The sequence below is a fragment of the Dreissena polymorpha genome, chromosome 13, assembly GCF_020536995.1.
Source record: "Dreissena polymorpha isolate Duluth1 chromosome 13, UMN_Dpol_1.0, whole genome shotgun sequence".
Classification (NCBI taxonomy): Eukaryota; Metazoa; Mollusca; class Bivalvia; order Myida; family Dreissenidae; genus Dreissena; species Dreissena polymorpha.
Window position 1 is genome coordinate 63,986,318 of NC_068367.1, and position 23,711 is coordinate 64,010,028.

The 23,711-nt window shown below is 36.0% G+C and overlaps 1 protein-coding gene across 2 annotated transcripts in view; it reads left to right on the forward strand.

The window, feature by feature from the left end:
* Window positions 1-23,711, forward strand: part of LOC127856627 (uncharacterized) — a 146,005-nt gene that overhangs the window by 83,660 nt on the left and 38,634 nt on the right. For both annotated transcript variants that reach the window (XM_052392946.1, XM_052392947.1), the window contains exons 14-15: window positions 12,571-14,188; window positions 16,644-17,174. In XM_052392946.1, coding sequence (XP_052248906.1) covers window positions 12,571-14,188; window positions 16,644-17,174 — 2,149 coding nt within the window. The remainder of the gene's footprint in view (window positions 1-12,570; window positions 14,189-16,643; window positions 17,175-23,711) is intronic.

Consider the following 23,711-nt stretch of genomic DNA (forward strand, 5'->3'; position numbering starts at 1 on the left):
AAAATGTTTAAAAAAGCAAAGAAATACAATATCATGCGTATTGAAAACGCAACCAATTTGACTTTTACGCAAACTCGTCAAATGGGATGCGTACAATACAATGGCTTCGATCGAAAATGCTTTTCTCATCTTCGGTATTTTCTCTTTTGAAGTATTATCGTAACGAGGCGATGCTTTCATTCAGCAAGCACCTGGATGTTTGAGCAAGAAACAGTCAAACTAAATAAAACGCTCTGCGGACTAGATTTCATAGTAAAATAAAGAGTCTGACCAAATAATTTACGACGACATTCATGCGTTTTCAATCTGACTTAATCCGTCGTTTTATAACTCAGTTCACCCTATTTCAAGAATGAAATCACCCTATTTTTCAAAATGAAAGGGTGAAAACCCTATTTCCCAAATAATTATCTGGGCCACTGTTTCATTATTTGAAACAAAATAATAATGTGTTGATTGTGTTTATGTTTCATAATTTTAATCTAGTAACGTTATGCGAAAATAATGCTTAGTTCACTGAATTATGCCTAAAGTGTCTTCATTTAAATAAGCCTGAGCAAGCCATGGTGGTTTTAGGACAATTATTTGCTTATAAAGTCTTTTCTGGTTGAAAGAAGTCTTTTGTACAAATTGCCTTGAGTGAAAATGTAAAGTGTCTTTTTCTTGATGTCCAGAATACACAGGCTAATCCGGTACAACTCTTTGCTCACTTGTAAAAAGACTGTTTATCACATGTCGAGCTTATTTGAAATGATGATTTCAAGTAGCACCAAAAAATAAAAAAAATAAACATGTGACTTTAGGTATTTTACTGCAGACTTTACACTTAAACTTATTTATAATTCATGCATCTTTAAATTTGAACAAAATAATTGCATGTGGAAATTCTTGTATTGGTAATGCCATATCTTAATATTTCAGCCAAAAGCAATTATTGGTGGTATTATACATTTTTTCATAATATGTATGCAATTTCTTCTCAAAACTTCAAATCGTATACTAGTGTGCCTTGAGAGGTCTGAAGCGCTTCAAAATAGACACCTATCATCAGCCTGTGGAGATGAAAATATTAGTATTCAGAGTTCAAGTGATAAGTGGTATCTATTATCAGTCTAAAACATGACATGACAACTTGGGGTTCAGGTGTCTGTGGCATAGCAGAATTGTTAGTTGACTCTGATAAGATAAATTGCAAAGAAACAATTATACAATCCTGTTTTTTTTTCCCTAACCAAAGTCCGAAGGATATAGAATTGGCACTGTCCGTTCATCCGTCTGTCTGTCACAAAAATTATTACACCCCCACAAACAAAGTTTAGGGGGGTATATTAAGGAGTGAACTTGTCTGTCTGTTGGTCTGTCTGTCGGTCAGTTGGTCCGTATTAAGTGTCCGCTTTCTAGTTCAAGTTGTTTTCATCCCATCTTCACCAAAATTGGTCAGATGTTTTTATCTAGATGATGTCAAGGTCAAGTTTGAATATGGGTCTTGCCGGGTCAAAAACTAGGTCATGGGGTCACTTAGTGCGTTTTAAACATTCAGCATGTTGTCCGCTCTCTAATTCAAGTAGTTTTCCTCCAATATCTTCACCAAACTTAGTAAGAAGTTTTTATCTAGATGATGTCTATGCCAAGTTTGAACATGGGCCATGTCGGGCCAAAAACTAGGTAACGGGGTCACTTAGTGCGTTTTTCAACATTCAGCATGGTGTCAGCTCTCTAATTCAAGTAGTTTTCATCCGATCTTCATCCAACTTGGTCAGAAGTTTTATCTTGATGATCTTAAGGCCAAGTTTGAACATGGCCCATGCCAGATAAAAAACTAGGTCATTGGGTCACTAAGTACGTTTTGCACATTCAGCATGGTGTCCGCTCTCTAATTCAAATCGTTTTCATCCGATTTTCTCCACACTTTGTGAGAAGTTGTATCTTGATGACGTGTAGGTTCGAACATGGGCCATTCCGGGCCAAAAACTAGGTCACAAGGTCTCTTAGTGCCTTTTAAACATGGAGCATTGTTTCCGCTGTTTTTTGTGAAGACAACATGGAAAATATTTTGTGTCAATGCGGCATGTGGGGGTATTCGTCACGTCTGTGACAAAACTCTTTTTTTTGGCAGGGGATATCAATTCAATGAATTTGCTTGTTTTTAATTGTAACCTTGTTATTACAAAACAGACTATTTTACCTATAACACAGAAACAGACAACTTAACCTGCATGAATTTCAAACAACTGTTCAACTGTACACAAAACAATCACTTTCATCAAAGTAAATGCTTTGATTTGTTGTTGACCCTTACGTTCATCAAAGTGAATGCTTTGATTTGTTGTTGGCCCGTACCATTCAAGTTGTCCAATACGAAGGTGTCGAATTTCTGCAGCAGCCTGCAACGTTTCAACACTGACAGCATCCCGTCACAATTTCATTGACCAGTGGTCAGTTTTAGTGACAAACTTGTCACCTGGCTTGATATTATAATTGTGATTAGGGCTTTTTAATGGTGGACCATTGCTGACCTAATGACCACATGCCTTCCTGTTTATTTAAGCATTTGATACTACAGTTAATAGTTGCTGCATAATAATTCTTGAATATTTTCCTTTTTCAGAGATGTTACATTTGTATTGAGAGCCTTATTATAAGTGGGTGCTTTTAACATTGATAGTGGGTAAAATTGACACAATGGAGTATTCCTATTATCTTGAAATGCAGTGCTGCAAATATGTTGTCAATTATTGTTTTGTAAGTTTCAAAAGGATATATATTTGTGCCTTGGAATATTTTATGACTGTTTGTAATCTAAATCTTCTATGGTATTTACTTACAAGGACTTACAGTGGTTCAACTATTTCTCTTACTTTATCACTCAGATTTCCAGGTGTGACTCAATGTAGTCTGTCATCTGAACAACAACAAAAAATTGTGTGCTTACTTTTTTTGCAATAGTAATATGCAGTTCTCAAGTACCTTAATGGAAACTAAAGATAACCGAAAGCAGGCAATTTGTTCTTTAATGTTTTCTTATTTGAGTTCATGTTACATGTTTTGTCATTTGTTAAACTTCATAAATGGAGTCTATCATTGTCCATCATGGCATGAAACTTCGCGATGACAGTTTCTTAACAGTTTATAAACATAAGAGTTATAGTTAAATTTACATACTGTTGACAATTTTAATTGCTTTTTTTGTAAAGTATTTCTTTATTAGAGATGAAATCTTCAAGTATGTTTTTGGGTTAATACAAGCACATTTACCAAAAAAAAATGTCTACACCAAATAGTGGCCTAAATATTACGTTTGCAAGGAAAGTAGTTTGTGTGAAGACCTATTAACTGCATTTTTAACCCTAATTTGCATGGTTTGACAAACAATCACCTTCATATACAATTTTTATTGCTCACCTTTGTTCAGAAGATACCTTTAGGATTTCATGAAATTTGACTAAATTGTTTACGGTTGAAAAATGTGTATGTAAATATAATGTATAGATTCTTCACAGTGTAAAGGTGACATTTTTCAATTGACGCCTCAGTAGTTTAATTCAACAGCACATAATTCTGGCTTGGAGCGGACCTTGCAAAACTTAATTATACAGTTAAATCAGGGAATACTATGGCGTAGTAATGTACTGATCGGGTCGATTGTGAAGAAAGATAATTGATCTTAATCTGTTTAAGACATCGGTGTAGAATTGATGATAAGTGGTAGCTTTATCGGTGTCATCATCAGTAAAGGAGTACGTTGTTAGACATTGGTGTGGCATTGATGCTAAGTGTTTAGCTTTAAAGCAGTATTTATGTACTAATAGCCTCAGATACTATTGTTAGCTTTTAGAGCAAATGAAGTTTGATGAAAAATGGTTGTGAGTTTTCTACTGTGTGCGGAGTAAACTCATATAAGAAAACTGCGATGGCAACTTCGGTAGAACATCCTGTAGAGTTTCAGGTAAAAAAACAAAATTTAAATATGAAACTTGTAGAATTTGATGTTTTTATGAATAAGCTGAACCATTTGATGTTTCTTTTTAACAAATGAGTTCATTTTGTACTTCATATTCATTGTTTTGTTTGCATGTGGTCATCTTTTTCTTTCTGCCAAATGTCAGCTGTTTGTATATACTTCTATGTATTGGTGACGAATTTTTACCTTACAGTTCTCCCATTACATGACGATGACAGGTAAATTATTGTTGGTCCATTGATCAGATAGATAGTTAAACCTCAATTTAAAAAAAATGTATCCAGAAATGATTTAGAAATATGGTAAGTTTGTAAGTATCATGGTCATTTTCAGACCTGACAATTTATATAAGCAATACAAATAAATTAGCATGTATTAAACAAGATCGGTATAATTGCAGAACTTAATGTGAGGTATATTGTAAAGACAAATATATTTTATTAGCTCACCTGATTGCTCAGGTGAGCTTTTGTGACCGGTCTTTGTCCATCGTATGTCCATCTGTCCGATAACATTTGCTCGTAAACACTCTAGAGGCCATATTGCTTGTCCCATCTTCATGAAACTTGGTCAGAAGCATTGTCCCAATGAAATCTCGGCCGAGTTCGAAACTGGGTTGTGCCGGGTCAAAAACTAGGTCACTAGGTCAAAAAAAAGAAAAACCTTGTAAACACTGTAGAAGTCACATTTCATGCCCAATCTTCATGTTACTTTGTCAAAATGTTTGTCGTAATGATATCTTGGTTCAAAAGTGGTTCCGATCCGTTGAAAAACATGGCCGCCAGTGGGCGGGGCAGTTTTCCTTATTTGGCTATAGAGAAACCTTGTAAACACTCTAGAAGTCACAATTTTTGCCCAATCGTCATGAAAGTTGGTCAAAACATTGGTTCAATTGATGTCTCTGACAAGTTCAAAAATGATCGAGATCGGTGAAAAAAACATGGCCGCCAGTGGGCGGGGCATTTTTCTCTATATGTATATAGTGGCAGTTTTCCCTATTTGGCTATAAAGAAACCTTGTAAACACTCTAGAAGTCACAATTTTTGCCCAATCATCATTAAAGTTGGTCAAACATTGGTTTTATTGATATCTCGGACGAGTTTGAAAATGGTCGGGATCAGTGAAAAAACATGGCCGAAAGTTGGCGGGACATTTTTCTCTATATGTATATAGTGAAAACATGTGAACACAGTAAATTCCCCTTTTTTCTGCCCAATGTTCATGAAATTTGCGCAGAACATTTGTTTCCTTGATACGAGAATTGAGTTCAAAAATGGTTCCGGTCAGTTGAATAACATGGCTGCTGGGAGGAGGGCAGTTTTCTCATTATGCCCCCCCCCCCCTTTCGAAGAAGAGGGGGTATATTGTTTTGCTCATGTCGGTCCGTCCGTCCACCAGATGGTTTCCGAATGATAACTCAAGAGCGCTTATGCCAAGGATCATGAAACTTCATAGGTATATTGGTCATGACTCGCAGATGATTTCCTATTGACTTTCAGATCACTAGGTCAAAGGTCGTCACGATGACCAGAAATATTTAAATGGTTTCCGGATGATTACTCAAGAACACTTATGCCTAGGATCATGAAACTTCATAGATACATTGATCATGACTGGCAGATGACCCCTATTGATTTTCAGGTCACTAGGTCAAAGGTCAAGGTCACAGTGACCCAAAGCAGTAAAATGGTTTCCGGATGATAACTCAAGAACGCTTATGCCTAGGATCATGAAACTTCATAGCTACATTGATTATGACTCGCAGATAACCCCTATAGATTTTCAGGTCACTAGGTCCAATCTCAAGGTCACTGTGACCCGAAATAGCAAAATGGTTTCCGGATGATAACTCAAAAACGCTCAGGTCTAGGATCATTAAACTTCATAGGAACATTGATCATAACTCGTAGATGACCCCTATTGATTTTCAGGTCACTAGGTCAAAGGTCAAGGTCACGATGACCCGAAATAGTAAAATGGTTTCCGGATGATAACTCAAGAAGGCTTAGGCCTAGGATCATGAAACTTCATAGGTACATTGATCATGACTCATAGATGTCCTCTAGTGATTTTCAGGTCACTAGGTTAAAGATCAAGGTCACGGTGACCCGAAATATTAAAATGGTTTCCAGATTATAATTCAAGAACGCTTATGCCTAGGATCATGAAACTTGATAGGTAGATTGATCATGACTAGCAGATGACCCCTATTGATTTTCAGGTCACTAGGTCAAAGGTCAAGGTCACGGTGACCCGAAATAGTAAAATGGTTTCAGGATGATAACTCAAGAACGCTTATGCCTAGGATCATGAAACTTGATTGGTACATTGATCATGACTCGCAGATGACCCCTATTGATTTTGAGGTCACTAGATCAAAGGTCAAGGTCACAGTGACCCGAAATAGTAAAATGGTTTCCTGATGATAACTCAAGAAAGCTTATGGCTAGGATCATGAAACTTCATAGGTACATTGATCATGACTCGCAGATGACCCCTATTGATTTTCAGGTAACTAGGTCAAAGGTCAAGGTCACAGTGACAAAAAACATATTTACAAAATGGCTGTCACTACAACTGAGAGCCCATATGGGGGGCATGCATGTTTAACAAACAGCCCTTGTTTTCATTCAAAATTGGGTCCAGTAACCGGACCCATTCCCAATGGAAAAAAGTATATATTTTTCCCAAATGGAACCCCCCCCCCCCCCCAAAAAAAAATTATTTTTTTTTTGATCAATATTTTGTTCATCACCCATCCATATAAGATCAACCTTAGTAAAAATAATACTGGACAAACTTGTATCCTAAATTTTGAAACATTTGTTAGAAAAACAACAACAACACTAAAGTCCCAATTTTAGTCAAAACACCGCGAATTTTCCCTATCCAAAGGGACCTGGCCCCATTCCCAAAATGGTGAAAAAAAACACTGCTAGGTCAAAGGTCAAGGTCACAGTTCCAAAAATTGTATTCACACAATGGCTGTCAAGTTCACGGTGACTCAACTTAGAAAAGTGGTTTCCGGATGATAACTCAAGAATGCTTATGCCTAGGATCATGAAACTTCATTGGTACATTGATCATGACTCGCAGATGAAATAATGATGAAACTTGACCAGGATGTTTGTCTGGACAATATCTAGGTCAAGTTTGACATTTGGTAAAGATTGAATGAACCGACTCCTCTCAGGTGAGCGAACTAGGGCCATCTTGGCCCTCTTGTTTATAATCATGATAGGTACGTAAAATATTTATGCAAACGATGACAAGTTGACGCATTTGGGGTGAATTTTGTGTTTTATCTGATTTATGCTCAATAGTTTGTTATACTGTTGACTATCATGGTGACACTTGTCATGCGTAATTAGTTGAATGATGAGCAAGTTGGGTTACATTCTGCATTTGTTGATCAGTCCGAGGCAAAGCTGCAGGATAATGCACAAGATTATGAATAAATGACCATGCGTTGATGATCAGGATCTGATCACAGATTTATTGTATAGTATTATTTGGGTATGTGATTTCAGTATTAATAATTGGAATATAATCAATTTTGTAAACTTAAGGTTATTGATTTGTAAAGAATATTACTTACAATTTTATTGCAAGCATTATTAACATGTAATTTTTTTTAAGGGGGGGGGGGGGGGGGCAAAAAACATGTTTCATAATAGTAATAATATTAATAATAATTATAATAATAAATAAATAGTTATAAAACAGCATCATACTGATGATAATTCTAATAGGATATTACTTGTAAAAATAATTGTATACTTTTACTGGTTATACCAATGAAAATAAAATTAGAATTATTATTTTTGTTTGAAGTTTTATTGCTCTTAATATTATAATTATTGTAATTATTATTCTAAAAATGATAATTGTTTGAAAAATAAACAAGGTTCTCTACGAAAAAAGTTCATTTTCATGTAGCCTCTGTTAATGGTTCAGTGCAGGGTATACATGTTTGAATAATTATGCAGTTTCTACAGTTAACACTTTACCCCATAAGGTTACCAATGTGAAAATGGCTTTTGCAACCAGCATACAACCAGAACAGTCTGCGAGTAACTCACATCTGTTCAGGTTTTATGCTGTTGCTCGTCAGTAACTAAGGGTTGAAAATGATGCCTTTAAACCATGAATTTAGTAAAGAAAGGTATTAAATTAAATGTAACTTTCTAAGGGACAACAAATGCTTCAAAATACATCTCTAAGTGGTAAATGGTTAATGCTATCTGACTGGTATCTTGCATTAATTATCCCAAAATGATAATTATCTCTTCATTGCTTGGATGTTAATTGATACGACTGTGTGACTAAGTGTCTTCTTATATACAATGTTTTCATTGAATACTAAGCTGTATCATGCAGGCCACCATGCATGACCATGAGCATGATTTGCCATCTTTTGAAAACTGCATTGTTGTTTTTATTTGTTTGGCTGCATTGGTTTAAATCTGAAATGAAAATTGGATCTCATAGTACACTGCATCTTGGTTTAACATCTCATGCAAATGCTATGTTAATTACCGGTAAGTTGGGTCAGAGAAGGGTGTTGAACCTGAGTTTTGATGCTCAGGTGAGCCGTTCTGGTCAGTTTCATCTGCTGGCAGTCTGCTGGCATATTGAATTGCTTGTGGAGAATTTCATTAACTCTTTACCACTAAGATAATATTTTGACACATTTGTTCCCATAGAAAGTTAAATGTAATTAAAGACCTTTCTAACTAGATTCAAGTTTTAAAGGCTTCATTTCTAACCCTGAATAGATACTGATGAGCAGCAAACAGCACAAAAACTGAACAGACTGCCAGTTACTTGCACGCTGTTCTGGTTTTATGCTGATTGCACCAAGCCATTTTCACTTTGCTTCTTATGAGAAAAAGGGTTAAATAGTTTTTTTCATAAACCAGATCAAACCAGAACAGGATGATTATGGGCAGGTCCTTAACAAATTTCCTTAAATTCAAAGGAAAATTGTTGCACTAATAGTATGGTTGCCATGTCAACAAAACGCTTAAAATCCTAGTAAACTTGGAAGAAAGTCTTGTCAGAAGCTGATTGCTGGATGGAAAATATTCTTCACAGAAGTTTTCTTAGGTGAACCTCTACCAATTCCTCATAATTTTGATTATCTTGAAAAACATGGCGACCAGGGGTGTTAAGCAATTATTTTGCAGTGCATTTGTCTCTGTTACTTGTAGACAGTTTGCCTGCATTTTCTTTATAATTGAAGAAAAAAAGCTGATACAATTTATTTTAATGTATAGTTAAGATCACGCTCAAGGAACAATTTTTCGAAAAATGAGAAAAAATATCAAATTGTGATTCTCCATTTGAATTGCATTGAAAAATGTTTCTTTGCTTGTTTTGTCTACTTGTGTCACTTGAGAGGAGAAAGGAATGTTTTTGTTGTTTTGTTGGGGATGTTTATCTTTTAGTAAGATCTACAAATATGCAGGTCTATATGTGTTAGGGATTGGCCATTTTTATTTTGTTGTTAAATTTTCACATATTAAAGATAAATATCGGTAATAAAAGGGTGATAGCAATTGATCTTATAGAGCAGGGATATTTGATTTGTTTATGCCCCCAGTAGGGTGGCATAATTAGCATTTGAACTGTCTCACTAGCCCGTCCGTCGAAAACTTTAACATTGGCCATAATACCTTTGCAATATTGAAGATAGCAACTTGATATTTGGCATGCATGTGTATCTCATGGAGCTGCACATTTTGAATGGTGAAAGGTCAAGGTCATCCTTCAAGGTGAAAGGTCAAATATATGGGGGGACATAGTGTTTCACAAACACATCTTATTTTAAATACATCTTCGCTTATTCGAATTGTTAAATGAAATGTTCGACATGAGTATTGCATGACACATACAATTTAAAGTAGTTTTCTATAGATACTTTCATTACAAAACTCATGAAAAAATGAAATAAAACAACTTAAAACACATGTATATATTTCTTGTTATTAATTACTTGAGATGATTTTACCACAGTAAAACATGATTGACTCAACATTTTTGTTGAGATAGTAAGATAATAGCTTATAATATTATGTGTATTGAATAAAATTCAAAATAATAATAGTTAAAGTTATAAAAACTATAATTCAGGGTTTTTTTTAAGCCCGATTTTAATGCCGAAATTCGGCTTTGTTCCCAATCCCAAAAAGTATACTTTTTTCCAAAAATGTGGCAAAAAATTCCCAATTTCCCCCCCCCCTCCCCCCCAAAAAAAACAATTTTTTTTTTTTTGTTTTTTAAAGAAGTCTTATGCGTATTTTATCTCAATTTTAATTCAATTACATCTTATAAAGTATTATATGATTTTGTTCTTTTAATTTGAATGATTATAAAGAGTTATATCAAATTAAGTATTTCCCTAATCAGTGGACTTTTCGTGTGGAAAAAAAGGCTAATGAATTTATTTTCCCAATTTCATGAAAATGCCGATAAAATTCCCAATTCCAAAGCCATGGGCTATCTTCCCCAAAAGTGGAGAAAAAAAATCTGACTATTACAAACAAAACTTTAAACCTGGTTAACCAGGTTTTCCGAAGGAAAAAACTGGTTATTAGATTGGCGGATGCGGGCGGGCTGGCTGGCTGGCTGGCGGGCGGAACAAGCTTGTCCGGGCCATAACTTTGTCGTTCATTGTGAGATTTTAAAATCATTTGGCACATTTGTTAACCATCATTAGACGTTGTGTCGCGCGAAAAATTTACGTCAATATCTCCAAGGTCAAGGTCACACTTTGAGTTCAAAGGTAAAAAATAGCCATAAATGAGCTTGTCTGGGCTATAACTATGTCATTCATTATGAGATTTTAAAATCATTTGGCACATTTGTTCACCATCATGGGACGGTGTGTCGCACGAAAGAATCACGTCAGTATCTCCAATGTCAAGGTCGCCACGACTAAAAATAGATTTATTTTAAAACAAACTTACAAAGGGGGTTAATTTTGTTTGTTCATTTCAAAAGTTCAGTTTGAGTTGTCTCCCTTTATCAGATTTTTTTTCACAATGAAAACCTGGTTTTGTGACAATTTTGTCCCTTGTTATTGTTAAATATAATACATTATCAAATGATGACTGGTGTCCTGAATCCTGTATGTATTGTGCATGGTACATGTATGATTCTTTTGTTGCAAGTTACTTTGGTTGTATGTCAGAGATTAAAGATTTCATGAAGTTAAAAAGTGCATATTTTTCCATGAGTAAATATGATAAGTTCAATTTTGGGGGATTGTTTTCACATTTAGAAACTTTAAACTGTCTGCTGTTTTGATTGTCCTAACAGTTGAATTAAAATCTCTCATAAAAGCTTTTGAACCACATAATATGTTACCTGACACGTACTGTATGTAAGTTTTTGGTTATACTAGATTTAATTTCAATGCTGTTTATTGACAGTTCATGAAATCTGTGCTGCATTTAGTGAAGCCTATTGGCTGCCCAGTGCCTCAGTATTTCCCTGGGAACATGAAATAGACAAACAATGTATTTATCATGGGTTCATATTGTTTGATAGACTTTTGGTCTTTTATGGGAAAAAATGTCTTGAACATCAAATAATGAATAAGGATTGCACTGAATGTTGATGCAATTATTTTGGTTTATAGTTGCATTATCTAGCGGTCTCATGCACAGGTTTAAACTTTTAAATAAATAGAAAAAATTTGTATTCAGGAATATTGGTTTTGAATAAGCAATGATCAGTATCAAAGTCATGTTTTTTAACCAGGTTTTCCGAAGGAAAAAACTGGTTATTAGATTGGCGAATGTCGGCTGGCGGGCTGAACAAGCTTGTCCGTGCCATAACTTTGTTGTTCATTGTGAGATTTAAAAATCATTTGGCACATTTGTTCACCATCATTAGACGGTGTGTCGCGAGAAAGAATTACATCAATATCTCCAAGGTCAAGGTCACACTTTGAGCTCAAAGGTCAAAAATGGCCATAAATGAGCTTGTCCGGGCTATAACTATGTCATTCATTGTGAGATTTTAAAGTCATTTGGCACATTTGTTCACCATCATGGGACGGTGTGTCATGGGAAAGAATTAAGTCAATATTTCAAAGGTCAAGGTCACACTTTGAGTTCAAAGGTCAAAAATGGCCATAAATGAGCTTGTCTGGGCCATAACTATGTCATTCATTGTGAGATTTTAAAATCATTTGGCACATTTGTTCACCATCATGGGACGGTGTATCGCACGAAAGAATCACGTCAATATCTCCAATGTCAAGGTCGCCACAACTAAAAATAGATTTATTTTGAAACAAACTTACAAAGGGTGTTAATTTTGTTTGTTCATTTCAAAAGTTCAGTTTGAGTTGTATCCCTTTATCAGATTTTTTTTTTCACAATTAAAACCTGGTTTTGTGACAATTTTGTCCCTTGTTTTGCAACTTAATTCATGAAAAAGTTAATCTGTTCCTTCATTGTATGTTTCTTAAAGTTAATGAATGTGATCACAAATTCCATGCCAAATTTCAGGATCTTCATTAATCTTTTTACAGGAACACTGTTGTAGGAAAGTCACTTTAAATCACTTTGAGATGAATATTTGCTATGTACTTTCAGAGGAACCCCGAAGATTACCTAGCAAAGCAGAAGGCAGAGGCTGAGGGGGATAGAGTGGACAAAAGCAAGTACCAGAGACGTTCTAAAGGTGAGACAAGGACAGATCCTGAACGTGAATACAGAAGACGAAGTCTTGATCCATCAAAATTAGATGCTGAAAGTAACAGGGATGCTCAAAATAAGCGTACCTCTTTGAATTTAGACCCAACAAGTAGAGCCAGTGGAATCCCTGTGGCTCCAGCAAGAGAAGGTCGCAGGCGGCCTAAGTCCACAGGTGGAAATCTGGAAGTTTCTACTGAGACATCTGATGCTTTTGTTCCTGAGAGTGCCTCATCACCAGTCCATTGTCCGGTTTCACCACCCTCACTTCCGTCGACCAAGCGACGGTTTGCCCCTGCACCACCACAGGGCCCAAATAACCCATCTGCTTCAACAACGATAGTACCATCCGCTGGTTCTAAAATACCCACGCTGGTTAAGCAGCCAATAATAAATGAGAATCTCGACAAAGACAGTCACAGGGGAAAAAAAGTTGTTGGTGCATTAGGTGAAGGTAAATTGAGTGAATTTTCCAAAAGCGAACCGCATAGACCCCCCAGACGAAAGAGCAAGAGGGATCAAGTGGAAGACAGTGAAAGTGTAGTTGTGGACAGAGTCTTGGAGACGGGTAATGAGAAACCTGCTAGACCAATTAAGGACTCAACAGCTTTGCTTCTTCATGAAGTAATGAAAGAATTGCCAAATTTAAAACTTGAACAGCCTGTGGAAGAATCAAAATTAGAAATTTCCTCTGTAAGTAAAGCAGAGTCAGTACCTTGCAAAGCTAACAGAAACAAAGACACAATAAATCATGGATTAGAATTAGAGAGTGAAATAAAGCCAGTTATTGTTGGGAAACCAAACATTTCAGAGTTGACATTATCTAGTGGAATAATATTGAAAGAAAAACTGCCTGACGTGTATGTAGCAAACAAATCTGATAGCGAAGATGATGAAGTGGTTATTGTAACAAATCAAAAGAAACCAATTGATAAGGCCAGTGAACCTGATGAGATTGGATGCATAGATGAAATAATTCCTGAACACCTTGGTAAAGGAGATTTTCATCAAGCATTTGATAAAATACTTGAATTCCCCAAGCACACCAAACAGAAAGACAAAGACACAATATCAATATCCTCTGATATATCATCCACAGGTTCTGAGGCGCCACCCCTCCCAGACACAGCACCACCCCCTCTTCTTTTATTTGCCCCTTCTTTGACCCCCTTGAAACAGGTCAAGGACCCTGTTACAGAGAAAATGACCTCTGAACTAGAGGTCATGGACACGATGGATGCAGAAGATATCCAAAATCATGAGTCGGAGCGGCACAATTTGATTCCAGAACTTTCTGAGAAAGCTAGTCCAAGAGAGCTGACAAGCCCGATTGACGAGCTCAAAGCATCGATGTTCAGTATGCGTGTGACATCGCCAAGGTCTGACGCGGTTAATGGGACTAGGAATGAAGTCTGTACGAATGGCGAGTTGAGAATCCATACAGGAGAGTCGTCCAGTGAGTCTGATTCAGACATGTCAGACATAGATGATGAGACCGTCACCGGGACATTCTCTCCAGGTAATTTTTTTTTATCATATTTATTTGAGTTTAATTGCATTGAAAATCTAAGGCATATTGAAATGCTCTCCATTGCCTGAGAAGAACCAGAACTTGTTGTCTTTTTGGGAGATTGAGAGAACGTTCCCACAGTGGGAATGAACCTGTGACCTCCCAGTCCCTGAGCACAAATTTTACACCTTTGAGTGCTGATTTGAGTGTCGTAAGAACATAATTCTGAATTAAATAGTGAGTATTAATGTAAAATTGTTTGGTTCTTGTTGTAATGAAAGCATTACCAATCCTGACCTTTGTGGTGAAGTGCAATAAAGGGGAGTAATACAACAGTTATTTTACAAAATAATTACTGTAAGTGCTTAATCCTGAAAATCAGTGTATGATGAAATAATAGGTATGTACATATTTAATATGCTTAGAGCCAATTTTAAGACTTATGGTGCTTGATCGGATTATTCTGTGACGTTTGCAATTGGTTCTAAAAAATATTCGTGTTAAGAATGGATTACAAGATAACCAGAGAGTCAGTTCATTGTGATTTATAGCTAAGTGTCTGAAAGTAGGATATAGTGTTGACAAATGTTTTAAATGTGTCAAGCAATCCAAATATGCGAACCTATTTGGTTATCAGGCAAAATTATGTGGCCACATGCTTTGAAAATTGAATATATATTTGGATAACGACTGTGTTAAACTATTCAAAGCTGGATATAATTACTCATATATGGTTGTATGATGCTTTTTTGTTCTTGATGGATATCATGGATATCAAATGATATTATTTGTGTACTTTCAAATATGTATAAATAAAGAAATTAAGTAACACAATTAGAAATTCTCATTTATTTCTGATCAATGCATAAACAAAAATACAACTAAAACACATACTACATTTTGTAATTTCTGAGATTTTTGTTTGCATTAAAAAAATCTGTTAATATGCAGGAAAGTTACGAGCTTGAAACAGCAATTGAATTGGAATATTAATATTAAAGAGCATAAAGAACATATTAACATTTTTAATATTATATATAATAGATATTGATTGATAGTTTACTGGATTCTTGTTAAAGTAGACAAGTATTTCTAGGGTTGTTCACTTGATTCTCTTCTCAAACTTATATTTTGCCTCCCCCCACCCAACATGTTGATGTTCCACAGGTGAATCTCATTTTTGTATACTTTGTCTGTTTCCAGCACACAGATACTCATATAGTTGTTGCTTATGACAAGCAACAATCCTAAATTATTGAATCTCATAATGACCTTGACCGTGAAGGCTTTAAGGGATTTACCTGGTTGTCTTTCAACAATACATGGATTCTGTTCATGTTGTTATGCTTCCCGAAAGTTTCGGGGGAGCATGCAGTTGCCAGTTTGTCCTTACTTCCTTCCTACATTCCGTCACACTTTTGTTACAGTTTCTCATAGTGCCTTCAAAATTGTACTGATCTCTTACATATTTTGCATGTGGGTACCTTGCATGGACCTCTACCTTTTGATGAGGTTTGAGGTCATTGGGGTCAAGGTCATGTCACTGAGGCTAATATTAGATTTTTCCGTCACATTTTTGTTACAGTTTCTTATAGCGCCTTCACTATGTTACCGTTCTCTTACATATTTGGCATGTAGGTACCTTGCATGGACCTCTACCTTTTGATGAGGTTTTGGGTCAAGGTCTAGGTCACTGAGGCTAATGATAGATTTTTTTTAGGTGGTTATTGCCCTTCAATAAGTAAAATGACAATCTAAAGAATTTGATGTTTCTGTGATGAATCACAGGAACTTATTATCTGAAGTTTATGAAACCATGCAGTATCCTTCATGGTCGGCATTCCTAAATATGTCATATTGTTCCACTCCAGTGAGTTTTTAAGGAGTTATGGCCCCTTGAATAATAATTAGTTTCCACACAATTAACACATAGATTGACAAAGCGCATCATTGGGGAGCATCCATCAGTTTCACAGATATTCTTGTGTTTTTTTTCCCCCCGCCAACGGCGGAGGGATATTGTTTTGGCATTGTCTGTCCGTCCGGCACTTTTGTGTCCGGAGCCATATCTTGGAAGTGCTTTGGCGGATTTCATTGAAACTTGGTAGAAGAGTATATATATGGATAAGAGGATGATGCATGCCAAATGGCATTGTACACCATCTGTTAATAACGGAGTTATGGCCCTTTGTATCTTAAAAAAATGCTTTTTTAGTGTCAAATATAACACTTATGGTCCAGAATCATATTTGCGGGGGATATCAATTCAACAAATTGGCTTGTTATTGCTTATTACCATGGCATTTCGATACAGAGATGAACAGGATATCAATCACTAATGGGAGGGCATGTGTGTTCATCAAACATTCCTGCTTGTGTATTTGTCAAATGCATGCAATCATAGTTATTTCACACTTATGATTGCATTTTTTTTAAATCTGGGTTTTACTGAATGTTTTTGCAGGAGAAAATGAGACAAATGATGTGCCAACAGAGACCAATGAAAATGATGGAGGTATCCAACTGATATCCTATATCGAGAGACTCGGGAGCCCGAATAGCGACAGGTCAGGTCCAGATTCTGCGTTTGAGGACATGCAATCGAGTGTAACGTCTAATGACCCACTGAGCAATACGTTAGACGAATTCATCGTTAACGAAGAGAGAGTTTCCGCCGAGAAGGTCGTCAATAAAGAGAGCACCCCTGAACAGAGTAAGGAAATGGCGAATAAGTTTGTTCTTGAATTTGAGGACACTGCACGAAAGAGGGGAGGTAATGTGACGAGCCCCGTGGGGAGTAAGGACTTCCTGCTCAAGGCACAGATGTTCGCTGATGTGGTTCAGAAGCCACCCAAGATGACGGTGAAGCGAAAGAAGGAGATAGCGACTCCGGAGGAACTCTCGGACGAGCGGTACATACAGCTAGAGAATGAGAGAAGGGCCGTGATAAGCTCCAGCACCATGAAGAAGAAAGACCTCCTCTCCCCCTCTGAAGGTAGTTTTATTTAGTTTAAACCTATTTATTTTGAGCTGGATTGCATTGAAAGCCCGAGGCTTATTGAAACACTCTCTAGTCTGTTTCCTGGATAGAACCAGTACTAGGTGTCTAAAGAACGCTCCCACTTTGGGAATCAAACCATGGACATTGGGATCCCTAGGTGGACACTATATCTACTACGCTGTGGCAGCTTGTTTTGGAATTAATTTTTTTTTATGGAGTCTTGTATAAATTGAGTTATTTCATCTACTTGTGACTGGTCTGGCTAGGTCTGTTGTTAAAGTACTGGACTTCAAATCTGATGGTTTGGGTCCATTTCTGGCCCAGGTATATTTCTTGCGTGAAATTATTTCTATGGCAATTCTCTCCCTACCTCTTTTTCAAGTTAAATAGTTATGATTTACTGGTATAAGTATGTGAACTTTGTACTGGTAAACCAGCTTACCCAGGCCAAGCGCGATTAAGTTTACTGAATGTCCTGATACGACTCAAGGACTGTTGGAAACAGCCAAAAATCGGATATAAACAAAAAATAATAACTTTTTTGTTTATCATAGGACATCACTGTCAGCTGTCTATTTCAAAGTACAACTGTTTTGTGGTAATGTTTTTATTCCAGTACATTGTGTTTTAGTGCCAATGACTATTTGTTTGACGTTCTGAGAAAACTGGGCTTAATGCATGTGCGTAAAGTATCATCCCAGATTAGCCTGTGCAGTCCACACTGGCTAATCAGGGACGACACTTTCCGCTTTTATGACATTTTTCATTTAAATGAAGTCTCTTCTTAGCAAAAATCCAATTTAGTTCGAAAGTGTCCTCCCTGAATAGCCTGTGCGGACTGATGATTGTAATCTTATGTGTGTGTAATTCTTGCGTGAGGACCCGGTGTGGCTTACAGCACTCCTTACTGATCAACTTACTAGATTCAAGAAAGTTGAGACAAATTTAGAATTATAGCTGTATTGTCCAGCTATTTAGTATTTTACTGAAAGGTATTCAATGTTCGCATCTTATCTGTCTGATATGGTGACCACCATCCAAGCTCATGTCAAAGGTAGCAGAAATCATCATAAGTGCAAAAGTTGTATTACCGGTAGTTCATTATTTTGTTGCCATTAACTGCAATTATCAGGAGTCATTGTGGCAAGGAATCACATTGATTTAAAACCTTTATTGTCTAAACATATAACAAAAATGGCTGTTTTTAAGAATTTTATCTAAAAATATTATGTATGATAAATACATACTGTTTACAAAAGCTTTGTATTCATGTTAAAATGTTTTTTGTATCTTTACAATAATTATTGTCTTCTCATTACTATTGAAATGGGAAACAATCAAGTTTTTACTGTGCTTAATATGTGTAATTCCTGAATGTTATGTTGTCTCCCTTGAAATAACTTGCTCTTAGATGTATCTAAATGGTGAAAACCATTTACTTTTGCTGGTACAATCAATATTAGCCCATATATGATCCTTCTAAAAGACTATTGTTTAACAAATAAAAACTGTGAAAATTGCTGCTTTAATCTCACAATCCATCATTGTCAAAGTGTCAGTAATGAAAAGCTTTGTGTGTAGATTGGTAAACAAGGGATTAAATGGATAAGGAATGGTCAAAATGCATGCTGTCTTAAAAGCTGTATTACTTAACAATATTTGTATTGAAAAACTGATTCAAAGTAATGTTGCTATGGCTATAATAATCTGGAAAATTTTTAATGATTCATTGTCAAACTGCATGCAATATGCTTAAGATGTCTAGATTTTGTTTGCAATAAAACATAACAAAAAAGTGGTATAAATTTGGAGTTGATGGTATGTATATGTTACATGTTAACAGTTTAATTGCTTTTTGTCTTGGAAAAGGAGTTTTCTTTAAAAAAAAAAGTTAAGATGCAGTTTCAGTAAGTTGTTTTATATTGTTGCTTTTTGTTTACTCTTTTTTGCTTGTCAACATTAATAAACATAAAAAGGTGATTTACATCAATTATTAGTATGATCAGTTTCAATGTGGAAAATGAAAAACTTTGCAATTGATTTTGATTTCTGTCAGTCAATGTTAAAAATGAAAATTAAGAGCTGTGAATATTTTAAAAATTAAATGATAACATAAGTTTGTGAGGTTTGACAAATTACAGAAACCTAATTGGTCATTTATCTTATATAAGTTGTACATTTAAATTATGTTAATAAACTGTTCAGAAACGTGAAGACCCGAAATGTCTGTATAATTATTATTTGTGTCAGGTTGTGCATTTTTATCAATTGACTACAAATTGGATGATCCTTTTTTGATTACATAGCCTGTGTGGGGATTGGTTATGAAATTATGTGTAGAGCAATCCTATAATCCCTTGCCTCTGATAATAGGTTACAATATACTAAATACTTGTTTCATGTAGGGCTGTACTCTCTAAAAAAATATCATAGTTGACCAAAAGGCATGTTTTACATCTTAAACTATTGTTTGGGTTTTATCTTTCGGAGATAATGGTAGGGCATAAATAGGTGTTCACGACCAGTGCTCCAGATAACATGCGTAAAGGCGTAAAAACGAATTTAATTTCTTAAATAACGATTTAGATTTAAAATCTTTGCGTAAAGTTACGGATTGAAAAAATTAAACACGAAATCGAAATTTTCGAATGTGCGTAAAACTTCCAGTAGCAAATTATGTATGGTAAACATTTCATCTCGGTTCTGGCTCGTCTAGGCGCTCAATTAAAACTACAATTTTAAATCAACGTCACTCAAGCGTTTGCTGTGAGGAAGAGCCACACCTAATAACGTACGAAAGGCCAAACGGTCTTCAGTTCTCCTAGATTTGCTGGCGAGTCATTACTGTTTATTGTACCTTTTTAATTACACTTATCGTAATTTTTATACACAAGTAATATACTGTATACATATTCAAAATGCCATTTAAATTAAATGTTAAATATAGTATTTGATATGACTTTAACGGCTACCAAAAGGCCATTATGACCTATATAAAGCCGAAGTGTGAGTGACCGTTTTACAGAAAACATCTAAATGGCCGACTGAAGCGGTGTATTGAAGCGTGGAAGGCAAAAAAAGCCATTTCAGTGTCAAAAGTCCTCGCTGCGTGCATTTTTTTCAATTAGATTCACATACCCAAAGCATGGGTTCGTCAATAATTGATGAACTTATATGCTCTTGCGTAAATGACTGCGAATCTAAAGCACTCAAAATTATTTGGTAATATATTGTTAAGAATTAATTTTATAAATAGGGGGTAAAATAAGAATTAATTTTTAAAATAGGGAGTAAATAAGAATTTGACCAAATTTTTATCTGGAGCTCTGTTCACGACCGAATCCCTGAAATATGATAAACTTGGAGACTTTAGTAAAGCATTGCACTGAAAAAGGTTACATTCCACTAAGAAACGGCCGGAAAAAAAATGCAAAAACAGTTCTTTTTTGGTTTGAACATGACAAATCTTTTTTATTGCATAAATTGATTCCGCTTAGAATGGCCTTTAAGAAAAGGTATGGTTATGGGGGTCTCTATGTGCAAAATGTTGCATTTATTTTCGCTCAAAGTTGTCGCTTTTACATTGAATTATATAGGGAAACTATTTAGTATATTGTGACCTAAACGCAAACCTGGCCTAGTCACAAAGGAGCTGTTTTTACAGAAAATCATTATATTTGGGGTGGGATATTACGCGTTATGGCAAATTTCACGGAATAAATGCGTGTGTTTCATGAATTTAAGGAGCATTGTGAGTTTTTAAGAAAAAAAAGCGTTTTCAGAGGAAAATAAGAGAAAAAACGTACACAAACTCATATTGAGCATCTCAAATCGCAACAATTTGTGCTGAAAGAACTCATGAACACGTTTTTTATAGTTGTTTACTTCTTTTTCTACATAGCTTGTAACAATATTCCAGTATTTTGACCGATTGTTATTATTTAGGCTAATCGTTTTACTCCTGAACGCCCGTTATAAATCAAAGCTCCGACCGCGAAAGCCAGATGGCTTATCAGGCGTTATAATAAAATGCATTTTTAAGCATTTCTACGTGAAAGATCGGTCTGAAATTCGGCATGCACATAGAAAATAGGTTTATAAGTATCGAGAAATGCTTGTTTTTCGCGATGTTAACAGTAAACGTTGTCTTATAGGTTACAATATACTAAATACTCGTTTCATGTAGGGCTGTACTCTCTAAAAAAATATCATAGTTGACCCAAAGGCATGTTTTACATCTTAAACTATTGTTCGGGTTTTATCTTTCGGAGATAATGGTAGGGCATAAATAGGTGTTCACAACCCACTCCCTGAAATATGATAAACTTGGAGACTTTAGTAAAGCATTGCACTGAAAAAGGTTACATTCCACTAAGAAACGGCCAGAAAAAAAATGCAAAAACAGTCGATTTTGATTAGCGTCAAGTTCTTTTTTGGTTTGAACATGACATATCTTTTTTATTGCATAAATTGATTCCGCTTAGAATGGCCTTTAAGAAAAGGTATGGTTATGGGGGTCTCTATGTGCAAAATGTTGCATTTATTTTCGCTCAAAGTTTTCGCTTTTACATTGAATTATATAGGGAAACTATTTAGTATATTGTGACCTCTGATGCAAGTAGAGCGGTCAGTTACTTAGGCAAATAGAGCAGTCAGTTACTGGCAAGTAGAGCTGTCAGTTACTGGCAAGTAGAGCTGTCAGTTACTGGCAAGTAGAGCTGTCAGTTACTGGCAAGTAGAGCTGTCAGTTACTGTCAAGTAGAGCAGTCATTCACTGGCAAGTAGAGTGGTCAGTTACTGGCAAGTAGAGCAGTCAGTTACTAGTAAGTAGAGCAGTCAGTTACTGGCAAGTAGAGCAGTCAGTTACTGGCAAGTAGAGCAGTCATTCACTGGCAAGTAGAGTGGTCAGTTACTGGCAAGAAGAATGGCAAGTAGAGTGGTCAGTTACTGGCAAGTAGAGCCGTCAGTTACTGGCAAGTAGAGCGGTCAGTTACTGGCAAGTAGAGCAGTCATTCACTGGCAAGAAGAGTGGTCAGTTACTGGCAAGAAGAATGGCAAGTAGAGTGGTCAGTTACTGGCAAGTAGAGCCGTCAGTTACTGGCAAATAGAGCCGTCAGTTACTGGCAAGTAGAGCGGTCTGTTACTGGCAAGTAGAGCGGTCAGTTACTGGCAAGTAGAGCGGTCTGTTACTGGCAAGTAGAGCGGTCAGTTACTGGCAAGTAGAGCCGTCAGTTACTGGCAAGTAGAGCCGTCAGTTACTGGCAAGTAGAGCGGTCAGTTACTGGCAAGTAGAGCGGTCTGTTAATGGCAAGTAGAGTGGTCAGTTACTGGCAAGTAGAGCCGTCAGTTACTGGCAAGTAGAGCGGTCTGTTAATGGCAAGTAGAGTGGTCAGTTACTGGAAAGTAAAGCCGTCAGTTACTGGCAAGTAGAGCGGTCTGTTACTGGCAAGTAGAGCCGTCAGATAATGGCAAGTAGAGCGGTCAGTTACTGGCAAGTAGAGCCGTCAGTTACTGGCAAGTAACTATGTGCACTTAGAACTGGTAGACCGACAGACATTACATGTCTAAAATACTTTCCAAACAGCAGAAGACCCAACAAAATAGACAAACAAACATATTCCTGTTTCAATTTCAATCTTTCATTTTTACAGCATGGCTACCTGCAGTAATTTTATGACAGTATTAGTAATTTATTTGGAATTAGGGGACAAATAAACATAGTCCTGTTTCAATTATTTTAATTTTAATATTTCATTTTTACCGCATGGCTACCTGCAGTCATTTTATGACGGTATTAGTAATTTATTTGGCATTAGTGGTAAAATCGTCTTAGATTGAAGGTACAAAAGCTGTCATTGGGCTGTTGAAATGGTACACTTGAAAGCTGTTTTACAAAGGCATTTGAAGGCTTTGCAAAGCTGTTAACACAAGGGTTGTAAGAATTTGAATTCAATGGGATTTGAAAGCTGGAGTACAGATCCATTTTTCTGTGATTCTGTGCTTTCAGTGATGCGTATCAAGCAGTGACAAACTTGAATGAACTCCTTACTTGGATGTGTACAATTTGACTGCTTTAAATTATGTATAATTAATTCATGCTCTGTCTGTCACTGTAAGTTCACTGCAGTCTTTATTTGTGTGGACACATTTTAAGTAACTTGGAGAATATGTAGGCAGTTCTTGTTTACTTTCTGTGTTTAAATGATTGTTTGTAACATAAGGATTTGAAGCAGTTTTAAGTTAATTGGATCTACATTTGTTAAGGTACAGTCTGTTTTTCATCGTGAACATGAATATATATTGCTAATTTTCTTATCTGAAAATTTCAAATAACATTAGTAACATTCAAAGTGTATATGAAGATTTTGGAAAATATATGTTGTTTTTTTTTCTAAATAATTGTTTTTGTAATACTTGAATTATTTATTTATGTGGATTTTTAACCAGGTTTTCCGAAGGAAAAAACTGGTTATTAGATTGGCGAATGCGGGCGGGCTGGCTGGCGGGCTGGCTGGCTGGCTGGCGGGCTGG